Genomic DNA, 26,695 nt, shown 5'->3' on the forward strand with positions numbered 1-26,695 from the left:
GTCTACATCATACAATACGGCACAGAATGATGAAGAGCAACCCATACTTTCCTTATTCACTCAAATCCCTGAATTTGCAGATGTTTTTGAGGGTGGAGGGAAGGGAACATGGGAGGGGGAAGTTGTGATAGAGGGTGAGGTACAGAGATAGCAAAAAAAAAGGAGGGAAGAGGATGAAGAAGAAGAGGTGAGTGCGAGGTAGTTTAGTTGGTGAGTGCACAGGAGGAAATAAAAGGTCTATGAGTGTGGTTGTAATGGGGCATGGGGAAAGGAGAGAGGGAGTAAGAAATGGTGTTTTGGGAAGAGGGTGACAGGGTAGCTGGGTTTAATGGGTTGCAGGAGGCAGGGGCGGGTTTCCCACAAGCACTAATATTATATGTGCTGCAGAGATGTTTTTGTGACAGTGTGAACTTTCCCTAGGTGCCCTAGTTTCCACCTACACGCCAAAGATGTGCTGTCTGGCAGGTTACCTGCCTTCAATAAATTACCCTTTGTATACATGGGTGTGAGCAGAACTTCAGGTGGGTGTTATGTGGGGGAATTACTCTGAATGAAACCCAGCCCAGACTGGATGTTGTAATGACCTCCTTCCATGTTGTATCGAACAGCTGTGTTACGAGACGGAGATGGGGGTGAGTGGAAGGATAAATGGATGGCAGAATTGGAGGAATTACGGGATAAGGTAGAGGAAGAAAGGGTGAGAGGATTGAGGGGGGGGGGGGGGTAGGGGTGTTTCTTCCCGCCCCAATTTAATCTGGAGGTATGCGGCTGGGGTGAGGGTGAGGGATGCTGACCGGTAGAGGGAGGGGGAACTGGCAAAGGCCCGGGAAGTAGGGGAGAGAGCAGGAGGATGGAAATTCTGGAGAATGGAGCCAAAGAGAGGGGCGAGATCCAGTGCAGGGCTGAGCGCTGAGGAAGACGGAAAGTTGAGTGAGTCACTGTCCGCCCACTAATGGCAAGAAGTTTGTCGCGGGCTCCAGTTGTCCAGGCAGCGCCCGTTTCCGCTTCCGACAGCGCCAGCTTCCGCTTCCGGCCTGGTCATGGCGGCGCCCCTCTGCGTCCTGAGCCGCGTGGAGTGCCCGGTGACTCGGGCCCGGCTCTGCCGCCTCCAGCTCCCGCACCAGGTGGTGGACACCCCCGTCTTCATGCCGGTCGGCACCCAGGGCACGCTGAAGGGGATCGCGGTGCCGCAGCTGGAGGCGCTCGGCTGTCAGATCTGTCTGGGCAACACCTACCACCTGGGCATGCGGCCGGTGCGGAGTGCGGTTGGATGGGAATGGGAGCGGGCAGGACTCGGGGAAGGAGCCGGAGGAGGGGAGAAGATCGGGGAGGGGAGGGTGAGAGGAGGAGTGGCCGGGGGGTGATCCGGGGGTAAGGAACCGAGGCGGGAGTGAGGGACAGAGATCTGGTGGGAGAGGGGTAGTCCGGTAGAGGGAATGGTGGGGTGGGTAGGAAATCCAGAGGAGGGGAGTTCTGGGGAAATGAAAGGAGGCCGAAGTGGAGGGAAAGGATGGGGGTGGAAGGAGCTGAGAGTATCGGGAAGAGACGAAGGTGGCTGGGGTTGTTAGATTCTTAGCAGATGGTGGAGGGAGCCACAGATGTGGAAAACAGATGACAGGCCAGAGGGGTGGTCACTGTTGTGCAAAGTCATTCTATTTAGATAGTTTTTCACTTTCAAGGCCACTTCATAAAACATTCTCTTCCTGTCACTTGCTTGTTCATTTCCCAATTAGTTTCTTTCAATATTTCCTTGTTATTTATTGCTCTGCTTTTAATTTCAAATTCAAGTACAAGTTCCTCGGGACCATGGTGTATCCACAAAACACGTATCTCACACACACAGCATATAAAACAAAATATTACCATAAATAAGATAATAAAATAGAATTCAAAATGCATAGCACAGGTAAACAGTAAACAGCTCACTGACCTACTGACAAGACCTTGGTGGTGGCAGGGTATTCATTAGTCTCACAGCCTGAGGGAAGAAGCTGTTACCCAGTCTTGATGCTCCTGTACCTCCTTCCTGACAGTAGTGGGTCAAAGACATTGTGGAATGGGTGTTAGGAATCCTCAACAATACTTTGGGCCCTCAGTATACAGTGCTCTTGGTAAATGTCACTGTTACGAACCTGTAACAATTTAGAAATGAACCAACAGCAATAGAGTTCACACTTGCAGTCTGGTTTTGATGTTAAAACCACCATCTTTATTAGTATCTACTTATGGCAACTTAACCAAGATATACACAAGTTAACAGTGTTAGTGTATTTGTGTGTAAACTATCGAGCCTGGGGGAACAAGGCTTAGAGTCTTGAGATGGTAAAGTATGAAAGTTCAGTAATCGAAGGAATAAATGATGGGAGAGAGATATTTGTAATCCAAGGTAAAACGTAGAGAGAAGGGAATTACATCAAATTCCACAGGTTCCACGATGGTATATAATAAAAATCAATTGTCGAAGATCCTCCGTCGAGCCGTTCCAAATCCACACACGAATTCCCATCAGAGTGATCTGTCACAGAGGTGTCGTCTTCAAGGGGTTAACACATAACATACCCAGGCAAGGGTTAACTTCGATTGGTCCCACAGGACATTCCTAAATCCACTCCTATGGATTACACAGTGACAGGCACACGTTCGATGTGCACTGGATGGATAATCAACCCACCCTTTGGGTGAGGCAGAGTTCCAACTTCCCAGCTTCCACAAGCTGGAGCTGCTACCCTTTCCAGGTTCGCTCCCCTCTCTCTCTTCTGACTGTGACTGTCTGTGTCCTTGTTTTAAAGGTAAACAAGCTGCGAGTCAGTCAGTGAACAACATCACAGCCCTGCCTCACTGAAGCACTCTTTTAAAGTGACAGTCCACAGTAAATGAAACCTGCAGGTTCGTAACAATCACAAACAGAGGAGGGAGACCCCTGTGATCCTCCTGGCAGCTTTTACTAGATACTTCTATCAGATAAATCCCTTCATAACCAATTGTGTTTCAAGGAAAACAACCTCCCCTTCTCCAGTTTAACCACAGATAATTCTACCTCGTGTCAATTCTCTCCTGCACTAAAATAACTACATCACTCCTAAGGGGGGCACGCAGAGAATCACAGTTTCGTTGTTTCATTGTGGCTTCATTCCTCTCGTAGTGAGTCGCTCCATTTATAAAGCATGAGTCCCTTCTGAATCGCTTTTAACAAACAGAATGCAAATTCCGTGCCTTTGTACTTGCAGGCTTGTGTCCTCTGGTTTATATTGCCTATCCTCACTATCCCTACCAAAATGCAACACTTCGTATGACATTTCAACTGTCTGTCTTTTGCCCATCGTGCTGTCTATCCTCTAAGTCTCTTACTATCTCCCTCTCAATTCAATATGCGTTCAAGCTTCGTGCCACCTGCAGAACTGGCGGTGGAGAGGGTGGTTCTGGCGAGGTCAGGCAGGAGCTGGGGACAAGTTAGAATGGGTGAGAGTAGTGTAGGATAGCTCTGGGCAAAGGCCAGGAGAGGAGGCTGATACAGGGAAAGAGGTCGAGAGACCGTGGATCAGGCTGTGGGGATTATAAAGAAATTGGAGTAAAGGGAGGGAGGGACGGAGTTTTGAGTGCATGTGGCTGAGGGGGAATGTAGGCCTCTGGTAGAAAGAGAACTGGGGAAGCAGAGATTAAATCTGGCAACATGACTCAATGTCAGCCTGATTCTCCAATTCCCGGTTCTGGGGACTAATTTGTTGTGGAGCGCGGACATGCTGCCTTCTAGGCCTGGGATGAAAGCTCACTCTCTATACTTCCAGGGCCCGGATTTGATCGCAAAAGCAAACGGGCTGCATGGATTTATGAACTGGAAAAGAGCATTGCTGACGGTGAGCATTTGTTTAATAGCAGGGAAGAATGTCCGCTTTAAAGAACCATTTAAAAATGTAGTATATCTTGCTGTCATTTCCTCTGTTTAGAGACTGTGATATGCAGGCTACCCCTCATTTGATTGTCCTATTGTCCTGCAGATGGAGCATTGACAAATCAGTCTCTGTGTGTCCCTTGTGGGTTCAGTAACAAAGTTAGGGAAGTCCAGTGATGGAGACAGGTTGAACACGTTCCACACACTCCCATCATTGCCCATACAGCAGGTATTCAGTTGGTCGCCAGTTTGCACGATCCTCGTGACATCCTAAACGCAACAATCAGATCTTCATGATGGGTTCAGCTCTCTGCTGAAACCTGCTGTTAAATTTATGCGATCACCCTTTGTCATCTGATCCACTATTCCCTCAATTATCTGTGTTCCATTTTGCTTCAATATCTGCAGAATACTTCTGATCTCCTGATGATCAAACCGTACACTGGACTCAAATTATGGTCACATCAAAATTTTATCAAGCATCATAGAAACATAGAAAACTTAGAGCACAGTACAAGTCCTTCAGCCCACAATGCTGTGCCAAACGTGCAGTCAGCCCTCCTTATCCGCGGATTCCGCATGTGTGGATTCAACCAACCGCGGATTGGGAAAACCTGGAAGTTCTCTCTCCAGCGCTCGTTGTTTGAGCATGTACAGGCTATTTTTTTCTTGTCATTATTCCCTAAACAATACAGTATGACAACTATTTACATAACATTTACATTGTATTATAAGTAATCTAGAAATGACTTAAAAGTACAGGCAGTCCCCGGGTTCTGAATGAGTTCTGTTCCTGAGTCCGTCTTTAAGTCAGATTTGAGGTCGGAACAGGTACATCCGGTATTATTTAGCGTCAGTTAGTCAAATGTTTTTCTTAGTATATAGTACATATTTTACCTTTCTATGCATGTAAAACACTTAAGAAACGTACGTATTTCAATAATTAAACCACTGCGTTGCTTAGTAATAATTGTAGCTTTCATCGGGGCGGGGCCTTTCAAATGCTCCTTTAAAATTGTTCCGATCATTGACCGACTGTAGCCTAACGCTTTTCCAATGACCGATTGCGTTTCACCTCTTTCAGATCGCTTTATTACTTCCACCTTATTTTCAGTCGCGATCGTGATTATTTTCGTGAACAGAAACACTGCAGATTCAGAGCTGCACCGCCAGGTCCACCGTTCTGAACATGTTAAATAAAGTCCAGGGTTCCGCTGGGTCCTAAAGACCACCGTATTGTTTCAGGTTAAATAAGGGACTTGAGCATCCGCGAATTTTGGTATCCGCGGGGGGTCTCGGAACCAATCTCCTGCGGATAAGGAGGGCCAACTGTACTTACTTTAGAAATTACCTAATGTTACCCATAGCCCTTTATTTTTCTAAGCTCCGTGTACCTATCCGGGAGTCTCTTAAAAGACCCTATAGTATCTAACCTCCAACACCGTTGCCAGCAGCCCATTCCACGCACTTACCACTCTCTGTGTAAAAAAACTTACCCCTGACATGTCCGCTATACCCACTTCCAAGCACCTTAAAACTGTACCCTCGTGCTAGTCATTTCAGCTCTGGGGAAAAAGCCTCTGACTATCCACATGATCAATGCCTCTCAATCATCGTATACACCTCTATCAGGTCACCTCTCATCCTCCGACACTCCAAGGAGAAAAAGCTGAGTATCATGATTGCTACTTAATACTGATCTTTAAATATATCCATATATCTGATTTATTCCTTGCCACCAGATATTTTAATGATTTCAAAGTTCAAAGTAAATTTATTATCGAAGCACATATATGTCACGTATTCAACCCCGAGATTCATTTTCTTGCAGATGTTCCCAGTAACCTCAAGAAACAGGGTAGAATCAATGAAATACCACCCCCAACAGGATGGACAAAGTAACAATGTGCAAAAAAAACAACAAACTGTGCAAATACAAAGGAAAAATAAGAAATAAACAATAAATATTAAGAAATGAGATGAAGAGGCCTTGAAAGGGAGTCCGTTGGTTGTGGGAACAGTTCAATGAAGTTATCCCTTTTGGTTCAAGAGCCAGATGGTTGAGAGGTGATAACTGTTCCTGAACCTGGTGGTGTGAGTCCTGAGGCACCTGTATCTTCTTCCTGATGGTAGCAGTGAGAAGAGAGCATGGCCTGGGTGGTGGAGGTCCTTGATGATGGATGCTGCTTTCCTACAACAGCGCTCTGTGTAAATGTGCTCAGTAGTGTGGTGGGCTTTACCCGTAATGGACTGGACTAAATCCATACTTCTTAGACATTTTTCTGTTCAAGGGCATTGGTGTTTTCATAACAGGTTGTAATGCAAATAATCAATGTACTCTCCACCACACGCTTATAGAAGTTTGTCAGCGTTTTAGGTGACTTGCCGAATCTTCACAACTTCATTTTACTGTCAGGCAGGCAGCCCAGTTTCTCTTTTATCCATGCACATTATCTTTCATACCTTTTTGGAAATGTCTTTCATGGTGAATAATGTTTCAGATTTCACAGCACTGAATTTCCCCAAGCCTAGAACTGAAATTCTCCTGTTTTCTACCCAATTCCAATGAGGTTTGCAGCATTGGTTTGTTCAGAGGCCCAACCCCTGGCCCATTGATTAGAAAGCACTTTGAATTCCATTACTGTACAACAGCAGAAAAAATTACATTCAATTAATTAAATAAAGCTGGAATTTAAAAAAAAGACTCATTTCTGAAGTAAGGCCATCAACTAAAATGTTCCTAATGTTTTTAGCTTTTTAATTGCAGACTGCTGCAGCAGTCATGGACCCAGGGACTTGGAATATATTTTTTGTGTGACTGTATTTTATACTGTATGTGCTTTGTGCTGTGAATGACTGTTGGTACTGTGTGTTTTGCACCTTGGCCCCAGAGTTACACTGTTTCGTTTGGCTGTATTCATGTATGGTTGAATGACAATTAAACTTGAACTTTCTCTGTTTTGACCTCAGTAATGCTTTCTGTGAAACTGGGAGATTCTCCATTATTAGACAGCCCAGCTGATTCACTCCAGAGCAGGAAGTCTGCAGCTGATTCCTGACCCACCAATGGCTGAGGAAGCCCCTCGACTGAAAGAACAAATAATGATAGACTGCAAAAAGCTGTCGTTATCAGTCGCATCCTTGTCAAGGTTATCCTGTTCAGATTAGAGACCCACAGAGCATTACAGTGCAGAAGCTGGCCCTCCTGCCCACCTTGTCTGTGCTGGCCTGGTTTTCCGCCCAGTCCCTGGTTCCTGTGCCTCAGTAGCCCTCCCAGCCAAACGTCTCTTAAATGTTACAATGGAATCAGCAACCACCACTTCCACACACACACACACCACCCTCAGAGGAAAGAAGATTACCCTCGGAGCGCCGTTCACCATAAGACATAGGAACATTCATTGCCCTTCCATTTGGGCATTAAGTCTGCTCCACCACCCCACCATGGCTAATTCCTCCTCGCACTTGGAAGTCTTCCTGCCTTAAAACGGGTTCACAACCTGGGGTCCGTGGACTCCTCGGTCAGTGGCAGGGCTCATGGCACAAAAGGTTGCGAACCCCTCGCCCTAAAACGTTCTCGGCTTCTTTAACCCTTTCAGTTCCAGCTTCTTCATCAGCCCTGAATTCCTCCTTTATTTTTAGGCATTCCTTCACCTCCCATCAGTTCCCAAATAAACCTCTTCCCATCCTCCACTCCTTTAAGCACATGAAGTGCGACCTTGATCTGCTTGTATTATCGTAGCCCCTCAAGGTAAGAAAAGGACTCGTTAAAAAAAAATAAAAGTTAGCTTATTATGTTGTTCCTTGACACGATTGCTTAAATGAGGTTACATTGCCCCTTCAAGATGCCTGCTCCAGAATGTGATATGGTTTCAATTGTTATTCCATAGTACATTTTTTTACAAGGTAAGTCAGAGTGTTGTAATTATCAATCCCTTTTATTCTGATCACTCTCCTTGGATGTTCCATTGCCTTTTATAATAAAAATAAATGGGTCTGAAGTAACCACAGATGTATAAAATCACAGTGGCGGGTGGTTGTGATTCCCTCTGGTTTACCTCCCTTTCTCCTTGCAGGACAGCGGTGGATTCCAAATGGTGTCTTTGGTGGAGCTGGCAGAAGTCACGGAAGAAGGGGTGCGCTTTTGTTCCCCTTATGATGGGAAGGAGATTCTACTGTCACCAGAGAAGTCGATTGAAATTCAGAATGCACTAGGTAATTAGCTGAGAATGCCTCAGGTACACCTGTGGCTAGGATCACAACTTCCACATCATCAGGAGGCAAGTGTGCAATGGAGAGGAACTCCTGTGGGTGGTTGAGCTCGGAGAAATGCTCCACAGTCCATCCCACTTTCAGAGTTAGTGAGGTTCAAGCAAAATGTGTATTCTTGTTGGTTTCGCTCCTGGTTTCCCTTTGGAAATGGCCACCCAGCAACAAAAGTGCCCTGATGCCTACAGGTGGATGGAATCCACACAGAAATTCAGGGATTTTCAGACATTGGGAACGATCATAACACGTTGGAGCAGAATTAGGCCATTTGGCCCGTCGAGTCTGTTCTGCCATTTTGTTGTGGCTGATTTATTTTCTCTCTTAAAGCCATTCTCCAGCCTCCTCCCTGTAACCTTTGGTACCTTTACTGATCAAGAACGTATTAATCTCTACTTTAAATATACTCAACAATTTGGTCTCCACAGCCACGTGTGGCAATAAATTCCTCAGATTCACCACCCTCTGGCTAAAGAAATTCCTCCTAATCTCTGTTCTAAAGGGATGTCCCTCTATTCTGAGGCTGTGCCCTCTGGTCCAAGACTGTCCTGCTGTAGGAAACATCCACTCCTGTCCACTCTTAATCAGTAAGTTTCAATGAGATTCCCCCCTCGTTCTTTTAAACTCCAGTGATACAAGCCCAGTGCCATCAAACACTCATACATTAACCTTTTCATTCCTAGGATAATTCTCATGAACCTCCTGTGGACTCTCCAATGCCAGCACATCCTTCCTTTGATATACTGCTCACAGTATTCCAAATGTTGTCTGATAGATGTTTTATAATGCCTCAGCAATACATCCTTGTTTTTAGATAGATAGATAAATACCTTATTAATCCCAAAGGAAATTGCAGTGTCGCAGTACGGTAGCGTTACATGGGCACAGATACAAATATTAGAAGTAGAATAAAAAATAAGTTACCACAAACAATCTTAAGAGGAGGGGGTCATCATTTCCCCAGCTATAGGTTGACTCATTATGAAGCCTAATGGCTGAGGGTAAAAATGACCTCGTATAGCGCTCTTTGGAGCAGCGCAGTTGTCTTAGTCTATTGCTGAAAAGTGCTCCTCTGTTCAGCCAAGGTGGCATGCAGAGGGTGAGAAACATTGTCCAGAATTGCCAGGATTTTCTTTCGGGTCCTTTGTTCTACCACAGCCTCCAGTGTGTCCAGTTTGACTCCTGTAACAGAGCCAGCCTTTCTAATCAGTTTATTGAGCCTGTTGGCATCACCTGTGTTGATACCATTGCCCCAGCACACCACCGCATAGAAGATTGTACTGGTGACAGCAGACTGGTAGAACATGTGAAGGACTGACCTGCATATGCCAAAGGACCTCAGTCTCCTCAGAAGGCAGAGGCAACTCTGGTCCTTCTTGGACACAGCCTCAGTGTTGGTGCTCTACTCAAGTCTGTCATCTAGGTGCACCCCCAGGTAGCTGTAGTCCTCTCGAACTGAATACTAACATCTCATCTGCCTTTCTTACTACCAGCTCAACCTTGAGGAAGTCCTGCGATAGGACTCCCAAGGGACTCAGTGCCAACTTTCCCCAGACCTCGTTAATTAGCCTCGGCTATTGCCTTTGCTGAGGTCAGGTTGTGTTAGGTGTGAGGGTGGAACAGAAACAGTAGAGAAAGGAAGACGTCACTGGATGGGAGGGTTTGCTGAGATTAGGTGTGAGGAAGAGTAGGGTATGATGGGCGGGGTTTGAGTTCCACCTGTTTAATGTCATTCTTTCCATTCTGCTCTCTTCCCACATATTGTCCCCCTCTCTTTCCTCCACCTCTCGCTGATAAGTTAGGTTCAGACATCATGATGCAGTTGGACGATGTTGTGAGCAGTACCGTGACTGGCCCCAGAGTGGAAGAAGCCATGTTCAGGTCAGTGGGAACACATCTCAAAGTGACCTGGCTCCTCCTGCGTGCAGCACTGCTGTCTCTGTGTTTGAAACAGGAATGTGCTTTCGGTCTCAGTTTATAATGAGCTGCTCTTCACCACTTGTACTGGTGAACCACTGCTTTGCTAAACGTGCTCACGTTGTCGCTGTGCAGGAATCTCTAGGAATTTAAACACAGTAATGAAAAAACAGCACACACAAAACGCTGGTGGAACGCAGCACGCCAGGCAGCATCTATAGGAAGAAGTAGAGTCGATATTCACCAGGACGAAGGGTCTTGGCCCAAAACGTCGACTGTACTTCTCCCTATAGATGCTGCCTGGCCTGCTGTGTTCCACCAGCGTTTTGTGTGTTGTTGTTTGAATTTCCAGCATCTGCAGATTTCCTCGTGTTTGCAAATGAAAAAACAGCAGTTGTTATTTCAAAAGTCACAAAGGTTTCAGGCTTCGAGGGGAGGTGATGGAAAACAAATGCAGCAGTAGACATGAAATCTGATTCAAAAACACTAACGCTGAAAGAACTCAATCAAGCAGAACCTGTCGGAGGGGAGAGCAGGTAACATTCCGGATCAGTGACCCCTCCTGGATTCTCTTCTCACGGATGCTGCTGGGCAGGCTGAGTTCTTCCAGCATTTCTGCTTCTGAATCTGAAGCTGTTCTCCAGAGGTTAACCTTTCACTGCCCTCTGAAAGTCGCCCAGCAAGTGATTTTCCACCATACAGAGGGGCTGAAAGACTATAAGACACAGGAGGAGATCTGGGCTATTTGCCCATCAAATCTCCTCTATTTGACCATGGCTGATTTATTATCCCTCTCAACCCCATTCTCCTGCCTTCTTTCCATAACCTGTAATCTTAACCTTCTTCTCCATAATCAGGAACCTATCAAACTCTTTTTTAAAAATATACTCAATGACTTGGCCTCCACAGCTGTCTGTGGCAATGAATTCCACAGATTTGCCACCCTTTGGCTAAAGAAATTCTTCCTCATCTTTTTATTCTGAGGCCGTGTCCTCTGCTCCTGGACTGCCTCCCTATTCGTAACACCTGATGTCCACTCCAGGCCTTTCCATATTTGATAGGTTTCAATGGGACTCTCTCCAACCCCCCCCCCCCCCCCCAATTCATTCTTCTAAACTCCAGTGAACAGAAGACCAGAGCTGTCAAATGTTCCTCATACAGTAATCTTTCCTTCCTGAGTTTATTCTCCTGAACCTCCTCTGGACCCAGGCAGTGTTACAATCAGTTGGAACTTGCTACGCCATCTGTTGTTTGTAGAAAAGCTGCTGGAAGGGAACACCCTTCACACAAGTCTATCAGGTCGTGGTCAGTATGGAACATTTTGGAGGCCTGGTGGGAGAAGGATGTGGTGAATCCTGTGGATAGCTTCCTGGCGCTACCCGTCACCAGAACTCTGAATATCTGCTCTTTTGGCTGGCAGTGAGAGAGCTCTCTCCACCATCACCACTTTATAGTCCTCACCGCAGATCCAGAGTCTCTGTGCGTACAGCTTTCTGGAGGGCTGCATCTCCTCCTGACTGCTGGAGAGGTCCAGGAGAGTTTTCCCTCAAGCAGCTGTGTTGTGGGCTGCTGCCAGAAACATCTCCTGTTGCTGGAAGATCACCATCCAAAGATAGACTTTGACCAGCCTGCCTGAAACTTGCCTTTATTTATTGAGATTTAGTGCGGAATAGGTCCTACCAGTCCTGATTTAGCCCAAGCCTAATCACAGCACGATTTACATTGACCAATTAACCTACTAACTCGTAATCCTTTGGACCATGGGAGGAAACCCACACAGTCACAGGGACAATGCACAAACTCCTTACAGGCAGCGACGGGAATTGAACCTGGATCGCTGGTACAGTAACAACTACGCTACCTTGCCACCAAAATTGAAAACTGCCAACTCCCAAGTTGCAGAGAGAGGCTGAGGGACGCAGCGATGCTCGGTGAAGCCACCACAGTGGCTCTGTGGGGAAGGGTTTGATCCTACCTCTTCTGGGATATCTCAAACCTTTGCAAAGCCTACAAAGGGTGGTGTGTGCAGCCCAGTCCATCACAAGCAAAGCCAACCCCAGCACTGAACACGGACAAGGAGTGCCACCCCCATCATCCAGGCCATACTCTCTTCTCACTGCTACTATCAGGAAGAAAATGCAGGAGCCTTAGGTCCCACAGCACCAGGTTCAGGAACAGTTAATACCCTTAAACCATCAGGCTTTTGAACCGATGTGGGTAACTTCACTCACCTCAGCACTGAACCAATTCCACAATCTATGGATTCACTTTCAAGGACTCATGTTCTCTGTATTTGACTATTTCTGATTTACACAGTTTGACGACTTTTGCACATGGGTTGTTTGTCAGTCTTTGTGTGTAGTTATCCATTGATTCTACTGTATTTCTTTGTTTTACTGTGAATGCCTGCAAGAGAATGAAAAAAAATATATATAGACACACACATACCTTGTTAATAAATTTACTTTGAACTTTATGAATGAGATATTTTAAGGAGGAAACATGGGTGAGGCATTATAAGGGATTGTATTGAATTGCTGGTACAGTGAGCGTGGTCCTGATGCTTACTGTACGTAGTATGGGTAAAGTATAATTTTGATAAATGCTATATGCATTCCTGGTGGTGCCAGGTGTATTCCTAATCATGAAAGATGAGTGATACTGCTGGTCCTACCGACCAGTAATGCACATAACTTGTGAATAAATAGTAAGCAGAAGTAAATTGGAGCAACACACACAAATGCTGGAGGAACTCAGCAGGCCAGGCAGCAGCTAAGGAAAAGAGACTGGCCTGCCGAAGGGTTTCGGCCTGAAATGTCGACTGTACTCTTTTCCATAGATGCTGCCTGGCCTGCTGAGTTGCTCCAGCATTTTATGTGTGTTGCTCGGATTTCCAGTGATTGCAGATTTTCTTTTGCTTGTGAAAAGTAAATTGCAATGCCTTGTGACCAGGTGAATGACTGCTGGTTATGTTAGTGAGAGCTGGTCCATTTTTGCCAGGTAGCTGTTTGAGTATAAGTACACATAGACAGTCCTGCAGTACATTGACACAACCTTCACATCCCGAGGTGTTTGACAGATTCTGTATGTTTCCATCTCTGGCTTCCCTTGATGTCCTCACATGCACTTTCATCCTTTTTACTTTGAGATGTACAGTTTAATTGCACAGAATTTTCAGTGCAGAAACTGACCGTTTATCCTGCAAGCTGCGTGTATCCATTTACTTCATCACTTTATCGACGTTAGCACATCGGCAGCTAACTGATTCGTCCATTTAAATGGATGCAGGCATTTGGGTACAGACACATAGACTGGGATTATTGAATGATAGATCGCACTGTACTGTTCTCTTGCTCAGTGTACGTGCTCTCTCAAACCTGAAATGAATGACGGGAACTGTGTCTTTGCCTACGAAGGTCTATCCGCTGGTTGGATCGCTGCATTGCAGCAAACAAGAATCCCAAGCAACAGAACCTGTTTGCAATAATTCAAGGTGGCCTAGATGCTGAACTCCGAAAGAAATGTCTGGAAGGTGAGGTCGTGAGCTCTCAATATTTCTACTGTTCTTCAATGTTAAAAGTTGAGATCCCTTTTTGTACGATTTGCCCCATTGTGTTCTAATTTGCATTTCTCAGCTCTGTGTCAGATTCAAACCGCCTTGCACATCGCACATCTTTGATAAGTAGCTACCCAGTTGTCATCAATCCACTTCCATGGTGTCTTTCTTCCTCAGTTTTGAGTTTTCCGTTGCTGACCCTGTACTCCAAACTTCCAACAAGCTGCGCTTTCTTGAGCTCTCCAACGTAAATCTCCTCCCGGCAAAGATCCCCCACCAAATGCACGCTCCATTCTGGGTTCTCTTATCCCAAACCGCTTATGCTGTCACCTGATCACTGTTCCCAAACAAACATAAATAAAATGAAATATATATGAAGTGCAAAAGATGAAATAAGGTGGTGCTCATGAACCATTCAGAGGGAAAGAAGCTGTTGCAAAAAGGTTAAGTGTGAGTCTTCAGGCTCCTGTACCTCCTCCCCGGTTCTGATCTGTTTGTACACACAGCGACTAGGTGGCCTATGAGAGATGTAACAGTTACATCCTTTCCATGTCTTCTATCCAAGAAACTCTTTATGCTTCCCTTCATGAGCTTCTGCCATGAGCCTCACCCTCCATTCCCATACCTCCCTCCTCTCTCTGCAGGAAAAGAGCAATGGTGTCTGTAACAGGACTCTAACTGCGCATCACAAACCTAATGAGAGGCCATGAAGTATGAATAGGGTAATGGGTCACTGGCTCCAGTCTACTAACGCTTAGGACATAGCTCACTGCCCAACCGGATGGTCTGTCTTCCCTTTTCAGTATCAAATTTTAATGTGTTTCACCCGTCCCTGGACCCTGTGGGTGCTTTCTGTCTCCTTCCTTTCTAGTCACGGTCTCTTCCTGACTGGAAAGAGACCATTTTGGCTCATGGAGTCTGTCCCAACTCAGAGAGCAAACGTCCCCTCCTGCTAACTTTCCGTTTTCTGTTCTCCTGCTATTCCTGTCAACTCAGGTTCTGACTGCTCACTTCATACTGAGGGCAACTTACAACAGTGAATTAACTGAAGTCTGCACATTTTTGAGCTGTGGGAGAAACCAGAGTGCCTGGTGGAAATCCAGGTCATTTCACTGGGAGAACGTGCAAACTCCACACAGATAATGCCTCATGTCAGGATTGAATCCAACTCGCTGGAGCTATTCATATTTGTTGCATCGTTTCAGAGATGATCAAGCGTGACGTCCCTGGTTTTGCTATCGGAGGACTGAGTGGCGGCGAGGAGAAGGACCATTTCTGGAGAATGGTGTTGCTTAGCACAGATCACCTGCCACGGGAGAAGCCGCGATACTTGATGGGAGTGGGGTATGAGAGAGCCCATGTGCATGACTGTCTATCTTTTGGTATGAATCCTTGCTTTACCCACTCCCTTCCACCTGTCTGTGTGACTGACTGCTGCTGCCCAGCCTTTGTCTGCATGACCACGTAGATGCTCTCATCTGGAAAAGTAGTTGGTTTTGATAGAGTGGGAGGGTCCACTGTTGGAAATTCATTGCATGAAAATTGAGAACTTTTAAATGCAAATCTTTGCTGATAAATTCCTGTGACTAGAAGTGCTAAGTTGAATCAGTGCCCAAGAGGATGCATATGTCTGACCAGGACCATGGCTAGGGAGGCATTCATAGATGAAGGACATGAAATTCAGAGATGCAGTCTGAGAGGTGAATGGATTGAAATCACTTGTGCATTTGAGGTCTCTTATCCCTTTTACTGCTTCCACCACCAACCTCTCTTCGCTCTCTCCGACCAGGTACGCAACGGACCTCGTGGTTTGTGTAGCTCTGGGCTGTGATATGTTTGATTGTGTGTTCCCCACACGAACAGCGGTAAGGACTTCCTTGGTGTTAGGTTTTCCTTGGGAGGCAAAGTGGGGTGTTTGTATCTGTGCCTACCTACTGTCCCTGAGAGCAGGTCAAATGGGAATGGGATCTGTCCGGGCATGGATTTAAAGAATTAGGAATTTAAAGTGTCAGGGCAGTAGTTAACAATTTACTTGCTGAATTGCAATAAACTAAAACCATTGATGTCAGGATCAAGGACTCTGAATGCAGGGCTAAACTGGAGACATGGGGTTTGAGCAACACCTTAGCTCTACAGCTGTGCAGCCTAATCTCTCTCTGATCTCTCAGCGGTTTGGATCAGCACTTGTCCCCTGGGGATCTCTGCAGCTGAAAAACAGACAATATGCCAAGGATTTTAAGCCTATTGATGAGGACTGCACCTGTCCTACATGCAAGAGGTAAGAATGTTGGCCATTTCATTGTGTACGTGTAATATGTTGGTGGTCACCATTACAAAGCTGTGCCTTTGTGCTCAGTTGCATCATTGAACTCCACAGAAAGATAATTCTGACAGTTACTGCCCCTGCTGACTGCATATCAGCTGGAAAAATGTTGTAGATGAGCATCTAGATTAGAGGAAGTTGCTGCTACCGTTACCAATTGCCTGGTGCGTGCGTGGCAGCTTCTGTAAATTATAAACACAAGATTCTGCAGGAGTTGTTAATCCAAAGCAATACATTTAAAATGCTGAAGGAACTTAGCAGGTCAAGCAGTCAATGGAGAGAAAGAAACAGCTGATGTTTCTGGTGGGGACCTTTCGTCAGGACTAGATAGGGAAAGTGGGAGAGGAGAAGGAGTACAGGCTGGCAGGTAATGGGGAAAACCAGGTGAGGAGTAGTTGGGAGTGGGTATAGTGAGAGGCTGGGAGATGATAAAAAAGGTAAAAGGCTGAGTCTGATAGGAGAGGAGAGTGAACCGTGAGAGAACGTGAAGGAGGAGGGGCACCAGAGGGAGGTGAGAAGCAAGAGGGGATCCGGAAAGGAAAAGGGACGAAAGGGGAGGGAAGAAGAAATTAGGGAATCCAATGTTCATGTCATCAGGTTGAAGTATGACCTCATCATGGCAATAGAGGTGGCCATGGACCAGCAGGTCAAATTGAGAAATATAATTATAATGGGTGGTCACTAGAAACTGTTGGGGGACTTGGTGGATGAAGGATAACACCTGGCTTAACTGTGGTGTTCTGCATGGATCATATAGACTCAAAATGAAATCAGTATTACATGTGTAAGTGTACATCAGGTACAGGCTGTGTATTAGGGGAGGGGTGGGCACAAAAACCCCTACAGGGTAGAGGTTGTTTACCCCAGAAGTTGATTTAATTAGTCAGTTGCTCTTTTGTGCTGACAGGTATACACGAGCATATCTCCATGCCTTATTCAAGAGTGATACAGCTGCCCTCCACCACATCACAATCCACAATGTCGCCTACCAGGTGGGTGAGCTTTACTCTTAAGTTATGCAGGGGATATTTGGTGATGGTAAAGAGGATTTTTGTTCTGTGTTCAAACCCCCTGTATCTGGCCAGAGACAGAGGTAAAGAACAACTTTGATTTTGGTAGCATTTTCTCCCTTATATGCTGTCTGTCACATAGACTGGTTACACTCTGGGTGTAGGTTGCTGGACATGTTAGAATGCACCATTGGTGTAGGTTATTACTGTTGGCACATTTGGAGGGAGGGAGAAGTTTAGACTTGCTGCATATGAAAATATGATAGATGCAGGGTTTCACAGCAGATTTTAAAAAAATATTTAATATATTTGTTGAAGAGCTGTAGTCTGCAGTGCTATAGACTTGGACTTAGAAGCCAGAATTGGATGGGGTAGCTCATTTTTAACCCATACAGACAAGTGTCATAAATTTACTGTGGCTTCTCTACAGTACGTCTGGTTGAGGCTGCTGCTTTCTGCATTGCTGTTACAACTAGATTAGTCTTGCTTTAACCAAATGGTTGAATCCACAAGCTGGATTACAATGAAAGGTTCACCAGAATGTTGTATCTGCACACTCAGAATACAGATTGGCTACAGCTTCTCCATTCCTTAAAGCAGGTCAGGCTTTTAGTTAGTGGAATCTATATTCTCAAAAGCTGTGGCTACTCATAGAAACTTAGAAATCAAACAGGGCCTAATACAGGGAAGATACTTCCTCTGTCTGAGTGCAAGATCTCAGGGGAAAAAACAGTAGGCTGTTCAGAACCGAGATTAAATTTTCTAATTGGGTGTAAATCCTTCTAATTTCTTGAGTTCATTCAGACTTAAGACAAGAATTGTGGTCTTGATGAATGGTAGATCCAGTTCGAAGGAGAAGATGGCTTCTTCCTGTTTCTATTTCTCATGTTTTTTTTAGAAAAACAAGCTACCCTGGGATTTCAGGTCAGGCCTGGATCCAATGGCCATCCTGATCTGCTGGGATCATTGCTGCACTCTTTCTGGTACAGGAGGCGTTCATTTTTAAGACAGTTGCATATTGTTTTCCAGTTGAACCTGATGAGTTCGATCCGTGAGAGCATTCAACAAAAGAGATTCCCGGCATTCATTCGGCAGTTCATGAAGAGGATGTATGGAAGTGCAGATAAATACCCACGCTGGGCTGTTGAGGCACTGAGTGCTGTCAATGTTAGACTGGACTAGAAGCTGTGAAATCAGGAAGCCCCAGCTCGCTGAGAAGGTTAGGGGCTGCCCAAAAGGTATCCAGCGTATGTAGCTTGTGACCTGGTGCTGCTGCATTTGCCCATGTCGTATCAGTATCTATGTAATATTTTTAAGCAATAAATTCAGTTTTTCACAAAAATAAAAAGCATTTTGTTTGTCATGTGACAAGAGTGGCTCCAGTAGTAGTTCATTTCCCTCTGTAAATACTGCCTAACCTGCTGCGTTCCTCCTGCTTTGTGTGTTGCATGCACCAGGTTTCCAGCACATGCAGTCTCATGAGTCTCCAAATTTCCAAATGTAGAAATAAACAATGGAAAATGGGAATTGTCGCTGACAGGGTCATCACTTTCGGGAGAGTAAACAATAACTCTGACAGAAAATCCACCCCGAGGAGAGCAAGAGCTGCAGTCAGGGTGGCAGAATGGTTAGTGGAGAGATTTCTAGAGTTCTTTAACTGAAGGAGCACAGATCTCTAAAGGCTGTTGCCCTGTTGAATATTCAGAGCAAGGATGCCAGCTGTGGAGGGATTTATTGGAAAAGGTGGAAGGTTGAAAATCAAGGTGTGGTTTAAATGCTATTATGGAAATGATTACTGAACTAGGATTAAATTCAGATTAATGCATGATTCATGTTCCCAACCTTAATTTGTTTCTCTACTAATCAGAACAGATATAAACCCTCAGGTTACAAATGAACTTAAAAATATTCAAGGGTTACCATCTAAACGTATGACTAAATTACTTTGTTCTCCACTTGAATGAAATCTGTATTATAACCAGCCAAAATGTGGAGATCTGCTCTACTTCTGATAAGATTTTGCCGGTACAAATGCATCTCCTGCTGTTTATATTCACAGCCCATGAACTAGTCAACTTCCTACAATTTTTCTTCCACCCCCCCCACTTTGTAATTTGTGTAAACATTTTTCAAGAAGTAATCTGAATTACCAACTCAAATCATTTTTGACAAATGTTCCATAGTAATGAACTGTTCAGACAATACCTTTACCGCAGGCTGATTGTTTATTTTTGTGCTGCAACTAAAAGATAATTCAATTGCTTACTCAAAGGGCTGTTAAGGGACTGTGAGGAAATGGGTAACCATAGGAGCAACATCACTGAACACACACCATCACCACTTGGATGACAGTGTTCACGGGAGGACGGACAGCCTTAATCACGAGGCCCAGACCTGAAAGCCAGTTAGTCTTGGTTTGCCCAAAAAAGCTTAAGAAAAAAAAACCCTGAAAGTGAAAATACACATCAAGACAAAATTCATGAAAATTAGGGTACCACAAAGTTCAGCATTTGCATTACTTTGTAAACGTTTTATTCAACCACTGAGGAAGATCAACTGCAATACTGTTCCAACTAATACAGGAAAAAAGGTACAAAACATCGTATCTTAAAATAATTCACACAATTATAAAACTAAACTGGGAAAAGTACATTTCAGAACAAAGCCACTTCTAGACAATGAAAAATATTGAAGAGTTATACATTACAGAGAAGGAGGGATATTATAGCATCACAACTGCCAGGCAAAAAAAAAAATGACCCATTACAAAGTGAATTGCTGGAACCAGAGTGCATTACTGCTTATTTTGGTGTACTATTTTAAAATTTAATTTTTAAAGGAACAATTGAAGGTGCCAATAACACAGGGATTGGGGAAAAAATGGAAAGAGACAAAAGTTCTGCTTAACATTACAGCATTGGGGTCACACAAAAAATCTTCATTCAATACAAGCCAGCACCAAGTTGATCTGCTGTGATCTTGTCAATACAGTATCTTGTCCAACACAGGGCATTATTTGGTCAGCAGTTGACAATGCCCACTATCAAGTCCTTTTTCCACTACTTTCCAAGACAAATAATAATTTAACATTTTATACAATTATGACTATGCAGAATTATTGAAGTAGGCTCTCTGCCACAGCAAAATAGAAGGCAGCCGGTGCCAATTAGTTGGTGGTGCTGGAATTCCAGTCTGGATCCTAAACACTACAAAGAAGCATCATACACCACAGCATTACTTACTACAGGAATGCTATTAAACTCAACCAGTGCTAGTGGAAAATGGTCAAGGTGTTTTCTTTTTAAAATTCATTGGCAGCATAAAAAAGATACAGCAGTTAGAAAATAAAACAGAAGGGATATAGAATTTTCTGTAACAGGTCCTGGACATGAGTATTTATCTGTATTGATAGCTGTTCATGTGGTCCCCTCGACTATAGCCCCCACCAGAGCTTGAATAGGCTGACTGACTGGAACCATATCCTCCAGATAATGGTGCGTTATAGCCACTCTGAGATGTGTACCCTGTAAACAATTTACAAAGTTAGCAGAATCAGACAATTGCATAGAATACCCAATACTCTCCAAGAAACATTATTAACCTTTCTCTTCCTACAGATGCAACCTGACCTGTTGCACTCCCTGCATTTTCTAATTTGATTTTAGATTTCCAGCGTCTGCAGATCTGGTTTTGACTTGTGTTCTATTGAGAACTTCCCTCACCCCAGTTGCCAGTTCACATCTCCCAGTTTCCATCCATATAAAAATATTATTAGCTTTGCAGCAATCACTTCAAATTCTTCTAACCAGTACAAGCCCATCCTATTCTTGCTTGATGCCAGGAAGGGAAATGAACAAATGTTTCTACTAGTTATGAGTGTCTTCAACCTGAAACATGAACTTTCTTTCTCTTTCCATTTCCATGGACCTTCTCAGAATATTCAGCATTTTTCCAATGTCTGCAGATTCTTTTAATCTAATATCAGAGTTCCTTCAAGGCAAATATATTGTGTCTTTGTTCAGGAGATCAAACCTACAGTACGTTTGTACTGGTGTCACTTATTTCATTGCCCCACTTACTTCCTTGTAACCTATTCATCAGCTCTGGCATCGTGGTTCTATGACCTAGAACCAACTAGAATGTTTTTGGGGTGAGAGATGAAGTGGGATCGCCTGGGAAAAATCCAGTTAATCACAGGAAGAATGTGCAAACTCCACACAGATTGCACAAGGTCAGAATCCAGCCTGGGTTTGAGTCAGAGTACAGAAACAGGTCCTTTGGCCCATCTCAGACATGCTGAGAAAAGGAAATGAGAGGGTAATAAATCAGCCACAATGAAATGGCAGAGCAGACTTAACAGGGCAAATGGCCTAATTCTGCTCTTGTGATCAAGATGCATGCATTTGGCTCACATCCACAGGCTGTCACTATCACATCACTACCCATTATTCTTTACATGGAAACACACCATCTACTTCCCTATAGGTAACTTATAAAATTCAGGGAAATTTGCAAGATCAAAGCCAAGTTTCAGTAGTCAGTTCTTTCACAGCCCTAGATGTAGGCCATGTGGTCTACCAAACTGATTAATAGTTTCATTAATTTCTCCTGTGACAAGTGTTTTATAAACACAATAGTAAGTAAATTCTTGGTGCTCCACTCTTACTAAATTAGTCCCCCCTCCCCCATTTCCAGAATTCAGTAACTTCTACTAGGTAGTTTACTTTTTAAAAAAATAAAACACCAAAATTTTGAGAACTTCATTGCTGAATCCTGTCAACTCCTCCAACTCCCAATTTTTGAATTTTTAGAGACAATAAACAAACATTCCTTTAATGATTTTAAATTCTTTTGTCAAGGTTTGACCAATTTTTCAATGGTGCTTTACTTCTCAAAGAAAATGTTATTAAGAAATCTGTTAATTGTTTGCATTGCTCAATTACTGTCGTACATTTTATATTTAGAGATACAGCTCAGAACAGGCCTTTCCAGCCTATCCTTCAACCATTTAATACTAGCCTAATCACAGAGCAATTTACAATGACTAATCAACCTACTATCCGACACATCTTTGGACTGTGGGAGGAAACCCAAGTGGTCACAGGGGAACATATAAACAATTTACAAACAAGCACTGGAATTGAACGTGCAAACTCCAATACCCCCAAGCTGTAACAGCTTCGGGCTAACCAATATCGTATCACGCTGCCCATCTTTAGTTTCCAATCTACCTTGATCCACTACTTGCACCCATCATTTGTCAGATTTATGGCAATAATTATTTTAATTCGAGGTCACAGTTAATCACATTAATAACACTTCAATAGATCTTACCAGAATAAGAGCCACCGGAACTTCCACCTCCTCCATAAACGCCTGATGTGCTAGAAGAATATGAACTACCTCCTCCAGAACCGTATGACGAACCACTGTATCCTATAAAATTACAGCTTTTTATTATATATTTACTGGCTACTTTCCTTGCTTAACAGACGTTAGAGGGGAACAAGTAGTGCTCAAATCGGAGTACTACATTGTTGACTCTGTCACTTTGAGACTGCACCTCGAATTACTATACACTGCAGGACAGCATGGCTTTCAATGCACAGGGAAGCACTGCACTAGGCATATACATCTGCCAAATGAGTTTTCAAAAAATGTGCAGGTTCAAAATTATGAAGTGCAGTATTCATTCTTGAAAGATATCGTACACATCCCCCATGTGCTATTTCTACTAACCCTACCTATACTGATCTCTGTTGCCCCTTTGGATTCATTAGCTCCTTGGGGAGGGGGAGCCTGCTGCATGGGCAACAACTCTCTCTGTATCGTACTACCCTGCCTTGCATAACACAGCTAGGATGCAACATCGAACCCTATCAACGGAGGGCATTAAATGTTAAATGCAACAAAAGATCTATAAAATGCACAATATCCCTTTATTTCCACTCCCCTACAGTGTAGGGGCGACAGACAGGCAAGAATAGGCACAGGCCAAGTTCATGTCAAGTTTTTTCTTCATTCTTTGCCCATCAATGCATACTTAGGGCAGTGAGAATAGCTTCAGGGACTCGGTTCTGTTCTTTGTACAAGATGTAGGAATTCTGGGAGATCTCCAGCCTTCCAGATACAGCCTCCACTGAACAGCAGCTCCTCAAACGCTCTAAGGAACTGAAGCTGCAGCTCTATGACCTTTGGCTCATATGGGAAAGCAATGAGGTGATGGATAGCAGTGACAATGAAGTAGTCACCCCCCACCCCCCCCAAAGTTGCAGGGGGCATGTATATGGGTGACTGTCAGGAGGGGGAAAGGTTAATTGGCAGCCAGTGCAGAGTACCCCTGTGGCTGTTCCCCTCGATAATAAATATATCGTTTGGATACTGTTGAAGAGGATGACCCATGGGAGGAACTGCAGTAGTGATAGGTGATTCCATAGTTAGAGGTGTAGTTGCAAGATTCTGTGTGTGAAAGAGACACCTGGATGGTATTTTGCCTCCCAGATGCCAGGGTCAGGTACATCTTGGATCAAATCCATGACATTCTAAAAAGGGTGAGCAGCCAGAAGTTTTAATACATATTGACACCAATGACAAAAGTAGGAAAAGGGAGAAGTTCCTAAAGAGATCATTTATAGAGTTAGGCAGAACAGCAGGATCTCCAGGCTAGAAATCTCTGCATTGCTGCCCATGCCATGTGGCAGTGAGGATAAGAGTAGGATGATTTGGCAGATAAATGCATGGCTAGAACAGGGGGCAAGCTTCAAATTTCTGGATCATTGGGATCTCTTCTGGGGAAGGTATGATCTGTACAAAAGGGCTGGGTTACATCTGAACCTGAGAGAGTCCAATATCCTTGCAGGTAGGTTTGCTAGAGCTGTTAAGAGAGGGTTTAAATTAATTTGGCAGGGAGATGGGAAGTGGGGGTGATGAACTGAGGATGAAGCAGTTGAGATACAAGCAAATGTAGTATGCGGTGATACTGAGGATAGACAGGCAGATTCTAGTGACTGCAATTTTGCCCTGTAACAGGTTCTAGTGTAACATGGGGACAAAGTCAAAAAGGGTGATGAATATAGGACTGAAGATGTTCTATTTCAATGCAAGACATATGGAATAAGGTTGATAATCTTGTAGCACAGTTAAGAGGTTGGCATGTATGATGCTGTGGGCATTACTGAGCCATGGCTGTAACAAGATCATAGTTGGGAACTTAACTTAACTAAAGGATAGAAATTGTACTGAAAGGACAGGCAGGTAAGTCAGAAGGTGTCTTAACTGTTGGTAAAAATGTAAATCAAATCCTTAGATAAATGTGACATGGATTGAAAGATGTAGAAACCTTGTGGGTAGAGTTAAGAAAATGCTGGGGTAAAATTACCCCTGATGGGAGTTACAGTAGATACATGCCTCTGAACAGTAGTCAGGATGTGGGCTACAAATTACAATGGGAGATAGAAAAGGCATGATGAAAGGCAATGTTATGATCATCACGGCAGATTTCAATATGCAGGTAGAATGGGAAAATCTGATTGGTGTTAGATCTCAAGAGAACCTGTAAAATGCATACGAAATGGCTTTTTAAAGCAGTTCATGAGAGAGGGGTTGGCCAAAGTTGATTGCAAGAAAACACCAACAGGGATGACAGCAAAACAGCAATGGATGGAGTTTCTGGTGGAAGTTCAGAAGGTGCAGAACAGATGCATACCGAAGTATTCTACAGGCAGGGTGATGGAACTGTGGCTGACAAGGGAAGTCGAAAACAACATACAAGTGAAAGAGGGCATATAATAGAGCAAAAATTAGTGCGAACGTTAGAGAATTGCGAAGCTTTTAAAAACCAACAGAAGTCAATGAAAAAACACATTTGAGAGAAAAGATGACATATGAGTAAGCTATAAGCAAAATTATCAATGAGAATACCAAAAATATTTTCAGATATATAGAAAGAGTAAAAGAGAGGCGAGAATAGCTATTGGATCACTGGATAATGACATTGGAGATTTCGTAACGGGGGACAAGGAAATGCTGGACAAACTGAATAAATATTTTGCATCAGTCTTCAGTAATGAAGACATTAGCAATATGCAGGAGATCCAAGTGTCAAGGGGCAGAAGTGAGTGGAGCTACTATAACAAGGGAAAAGGTACAACACAAAGTGCTGGAGGAACTCAGCAGGCCAGGCAGCATCTATGGAAAAAATTAGTCGATGCCTGGCCTGCTGAGTTCCTCCAGCATTTCGTGTGTGTTGCTCAGAACTCCAGCATCTGCAAATTTTTCTCTTGTTTGTGACTACGGAAAAGGTGCTTAGGAAACTGAAAGGTCTGAAGATAGACAGGTCACTGATCCAGACGGACTACACCCAAGGTTCTGAAAGAGGCGACCGGAGAGATGGTAGTAACGATCTTTCAAGAATCATCTGATTCTGAAATGCTTCTAGAGGACTGGAAAATTGGAAATGTCACTCTATCGTCAAGAAAGGAAATGAGGAGGGGGTGCAGAAGAAAGTAAATTATAGGCCAGTTAGCCTGACCTCAGTGGGCAGGGGAAAGATGTTGGAATCGATTGTTAAGGATGAGTCTCTGGGTACGTGAAGCCACATGGTAAAAATAGGCCAAAGTTAGCACGGCTTCCTTAACGGAAAATCTTGCCCTACAAATCTTCTGGAATTCTTTGAATAAATAAAAAGCATAACAAGATAATCAGTGGATGTTGTGTGCTTGGATTTTCAGGGCTTTGGACAAGGTTCTGCATGGAAGGCTCTTAAGACGAGAACCAATTGTATCACAGGAAAGATATTAGCATGGATAGAGAATTGGCTGATTGGCAGGTGGCACTGAGTGGGAATAAAGGGAGTATTTTCTTGTGGGGTACTGGGGATAAGTGGTGTTCTGCAGGGTTCAGTATTGGGGCCATTTCTTTTTACCTCATCTGTCAATGGCGGATGACAGAATTGATGGCTTTGTGGCCAAGTTTGCAGACAATATGAAGGTATGACCCGGATGAAGAAGTGGAAGGATGGGTTAGTAAATTTGCTGATGACACAAAGGATGGGGGTGCTGTGGATGTGGAGGGCTGTCAAGAGTTACAGCGGGACATTGATAGGATACAAATCTGGGCTGAGAAGTGGCAGATGGAGTTCAACCCAGATAAGTGAGGGGTGGTTCATTTTGGTTGGTCAAATATGATGGCAGAATATAGTATTAATGGTAAGACTTGGCAGCGTGGAGGATCAGAGGGATCTTGGGGTCCGAGTCCATAAGACACTCAAAGGTGCTACGTAGGTTCACCCTATGGTTAAGAAGGCATACAATGCATTGGCCTTCATCAATTGTGGGATTGAGTTTAACAGCAGAGAGGTCAGCACCCACTTGGAGTACTGTGTCTTATTCTGGTCGCCTCACTACAGGAAGGATGTGGAAACCATAGAAAGGGTGCAGAGGAGATTTACAAGGATGTTGCCTGGACTGGAGAGCATGCCTTATGAGAATAGGTTGAGTGAATTTGGCCTTTTCTCCTTGGAGCGACGGAGGATGTGAGGTGTACAAGATAATGAGAGGCATTGATCGTGTGGATAGTCAGAGGCTTTTTCCCAGGGCTGAAATGGCTAGCACGAGAGGGCATGTTGGTAAGTTGTTTTTTTAAAAAAAACGCAGAGTGGTGAGTGCGTGGAATGGGCTGCCGGCGGCAGTGGTGGAGGCGGAAATGATAGGGTCTCTTAAGGGACTCCTGGATGG

The 26,695-nt window shown here is 44.2% G+C and overlaps 2 protein-coding genes across 3 annotated transcripts in view; one reads left to right on the forward strand and one right to left on the reverse strand.

Annotated features, from left to right (window-relative positions):
* The first annotated feature begins 1,025 nt into the window (after window positions 1-1,025).
* Window positions 1,026-18,332, forward strand: qtrt1 (queuine tRNA-ribosyltransferase 1). The gene is made up of 10 exons (XM_073069290.1): window positions 1,026-1,253; window positions 3,786-3,854; window positions 7,966-8,104; window positions 9,958-10,036; window positions 13,489-13,604; window positions 14,834-14,972; window positions 15,418-15,493; window positions 15,797-15,906; window positions 16,859-16,943; window positions 17,991-18,332. The coding sequence occupies exons 1-10, from the start codon at window positions 1,041-1,043 to the stop codon at window positions 18,141-18,143; spliced, it is 1,179 nt and encodes a 392-aa protein (XP_072925391.1). The 5' UTR covers window positions 1,026-1,040; the 3' UTR covers window positions 18,144-18,332.
* A 1,138-nt stretch (window positions 18,333-19,470) lies between these two features.
* The window catches only part of ilf3b (interleukin enhancer binding factor 3b), a 77,756-nt gene continuing 70,531 nt past the window's right edge, over window positions 19,471-26,695 (reverse strand). For both annotated transcript variants that reach the window (XM_073069293.1, XM_073069292.1), the window contains exons 20-21: window positions 22,296-22,397; window positions 19,471-20,485 (exon numbers count right to left, since the gene is read on the reverse strand). In XM_073069293.1, coding sequence (XP_072925394.1) covers window positions 20,358-20,485; window positions 22,296-22,397 — 230 coding nt within the window. In that variant the 3' untranslated portion in view covers window positions 19,471-20,357. The remainder of the gene's footprint in view (window positions 20,486-22,295; window positions 22,398-26,695) is intronic.

Source organism: Hemitrygon akajei, chromosome 16 (genome assembly GCF_048418815.1).
Source record: "Hemitrygon akajei chromosome 16, sHemAka1.3, whole genome shotgun sequence".
Lineage (NCBI taxonomy): Eukaryota > Metazoa > Chordata > Chondrichthyes > Myliobatiformes > Dasyatidae > Hemitrygon > Hemitrygon akajei.

Bases quoted from the DNA above. Each gene is read 5' to 3' on its own strand.
- qtrt1 (XM_073069290.1), top strand. From the start codon at position 1,041: ATGGCGGCGCCCCTCTGCGTCCTGAGCCGCGTGGAGTGCCCGGTGACT. The intron at 8,105-9,957 runs GTAATTAGCTGA...CTGATAAGTTAG, and splicing joins TGAAATTCAGAATGCACTAG to GTTCAGACATCATGATGCAG. The intron at 10,037-13,488 runs GTCAGTGGGAAC...TTGCCTACGAAG, and splicing joins GTGGAAGAAGCCATGTTCAG to GTCTATCCGCTGGTTGGATC.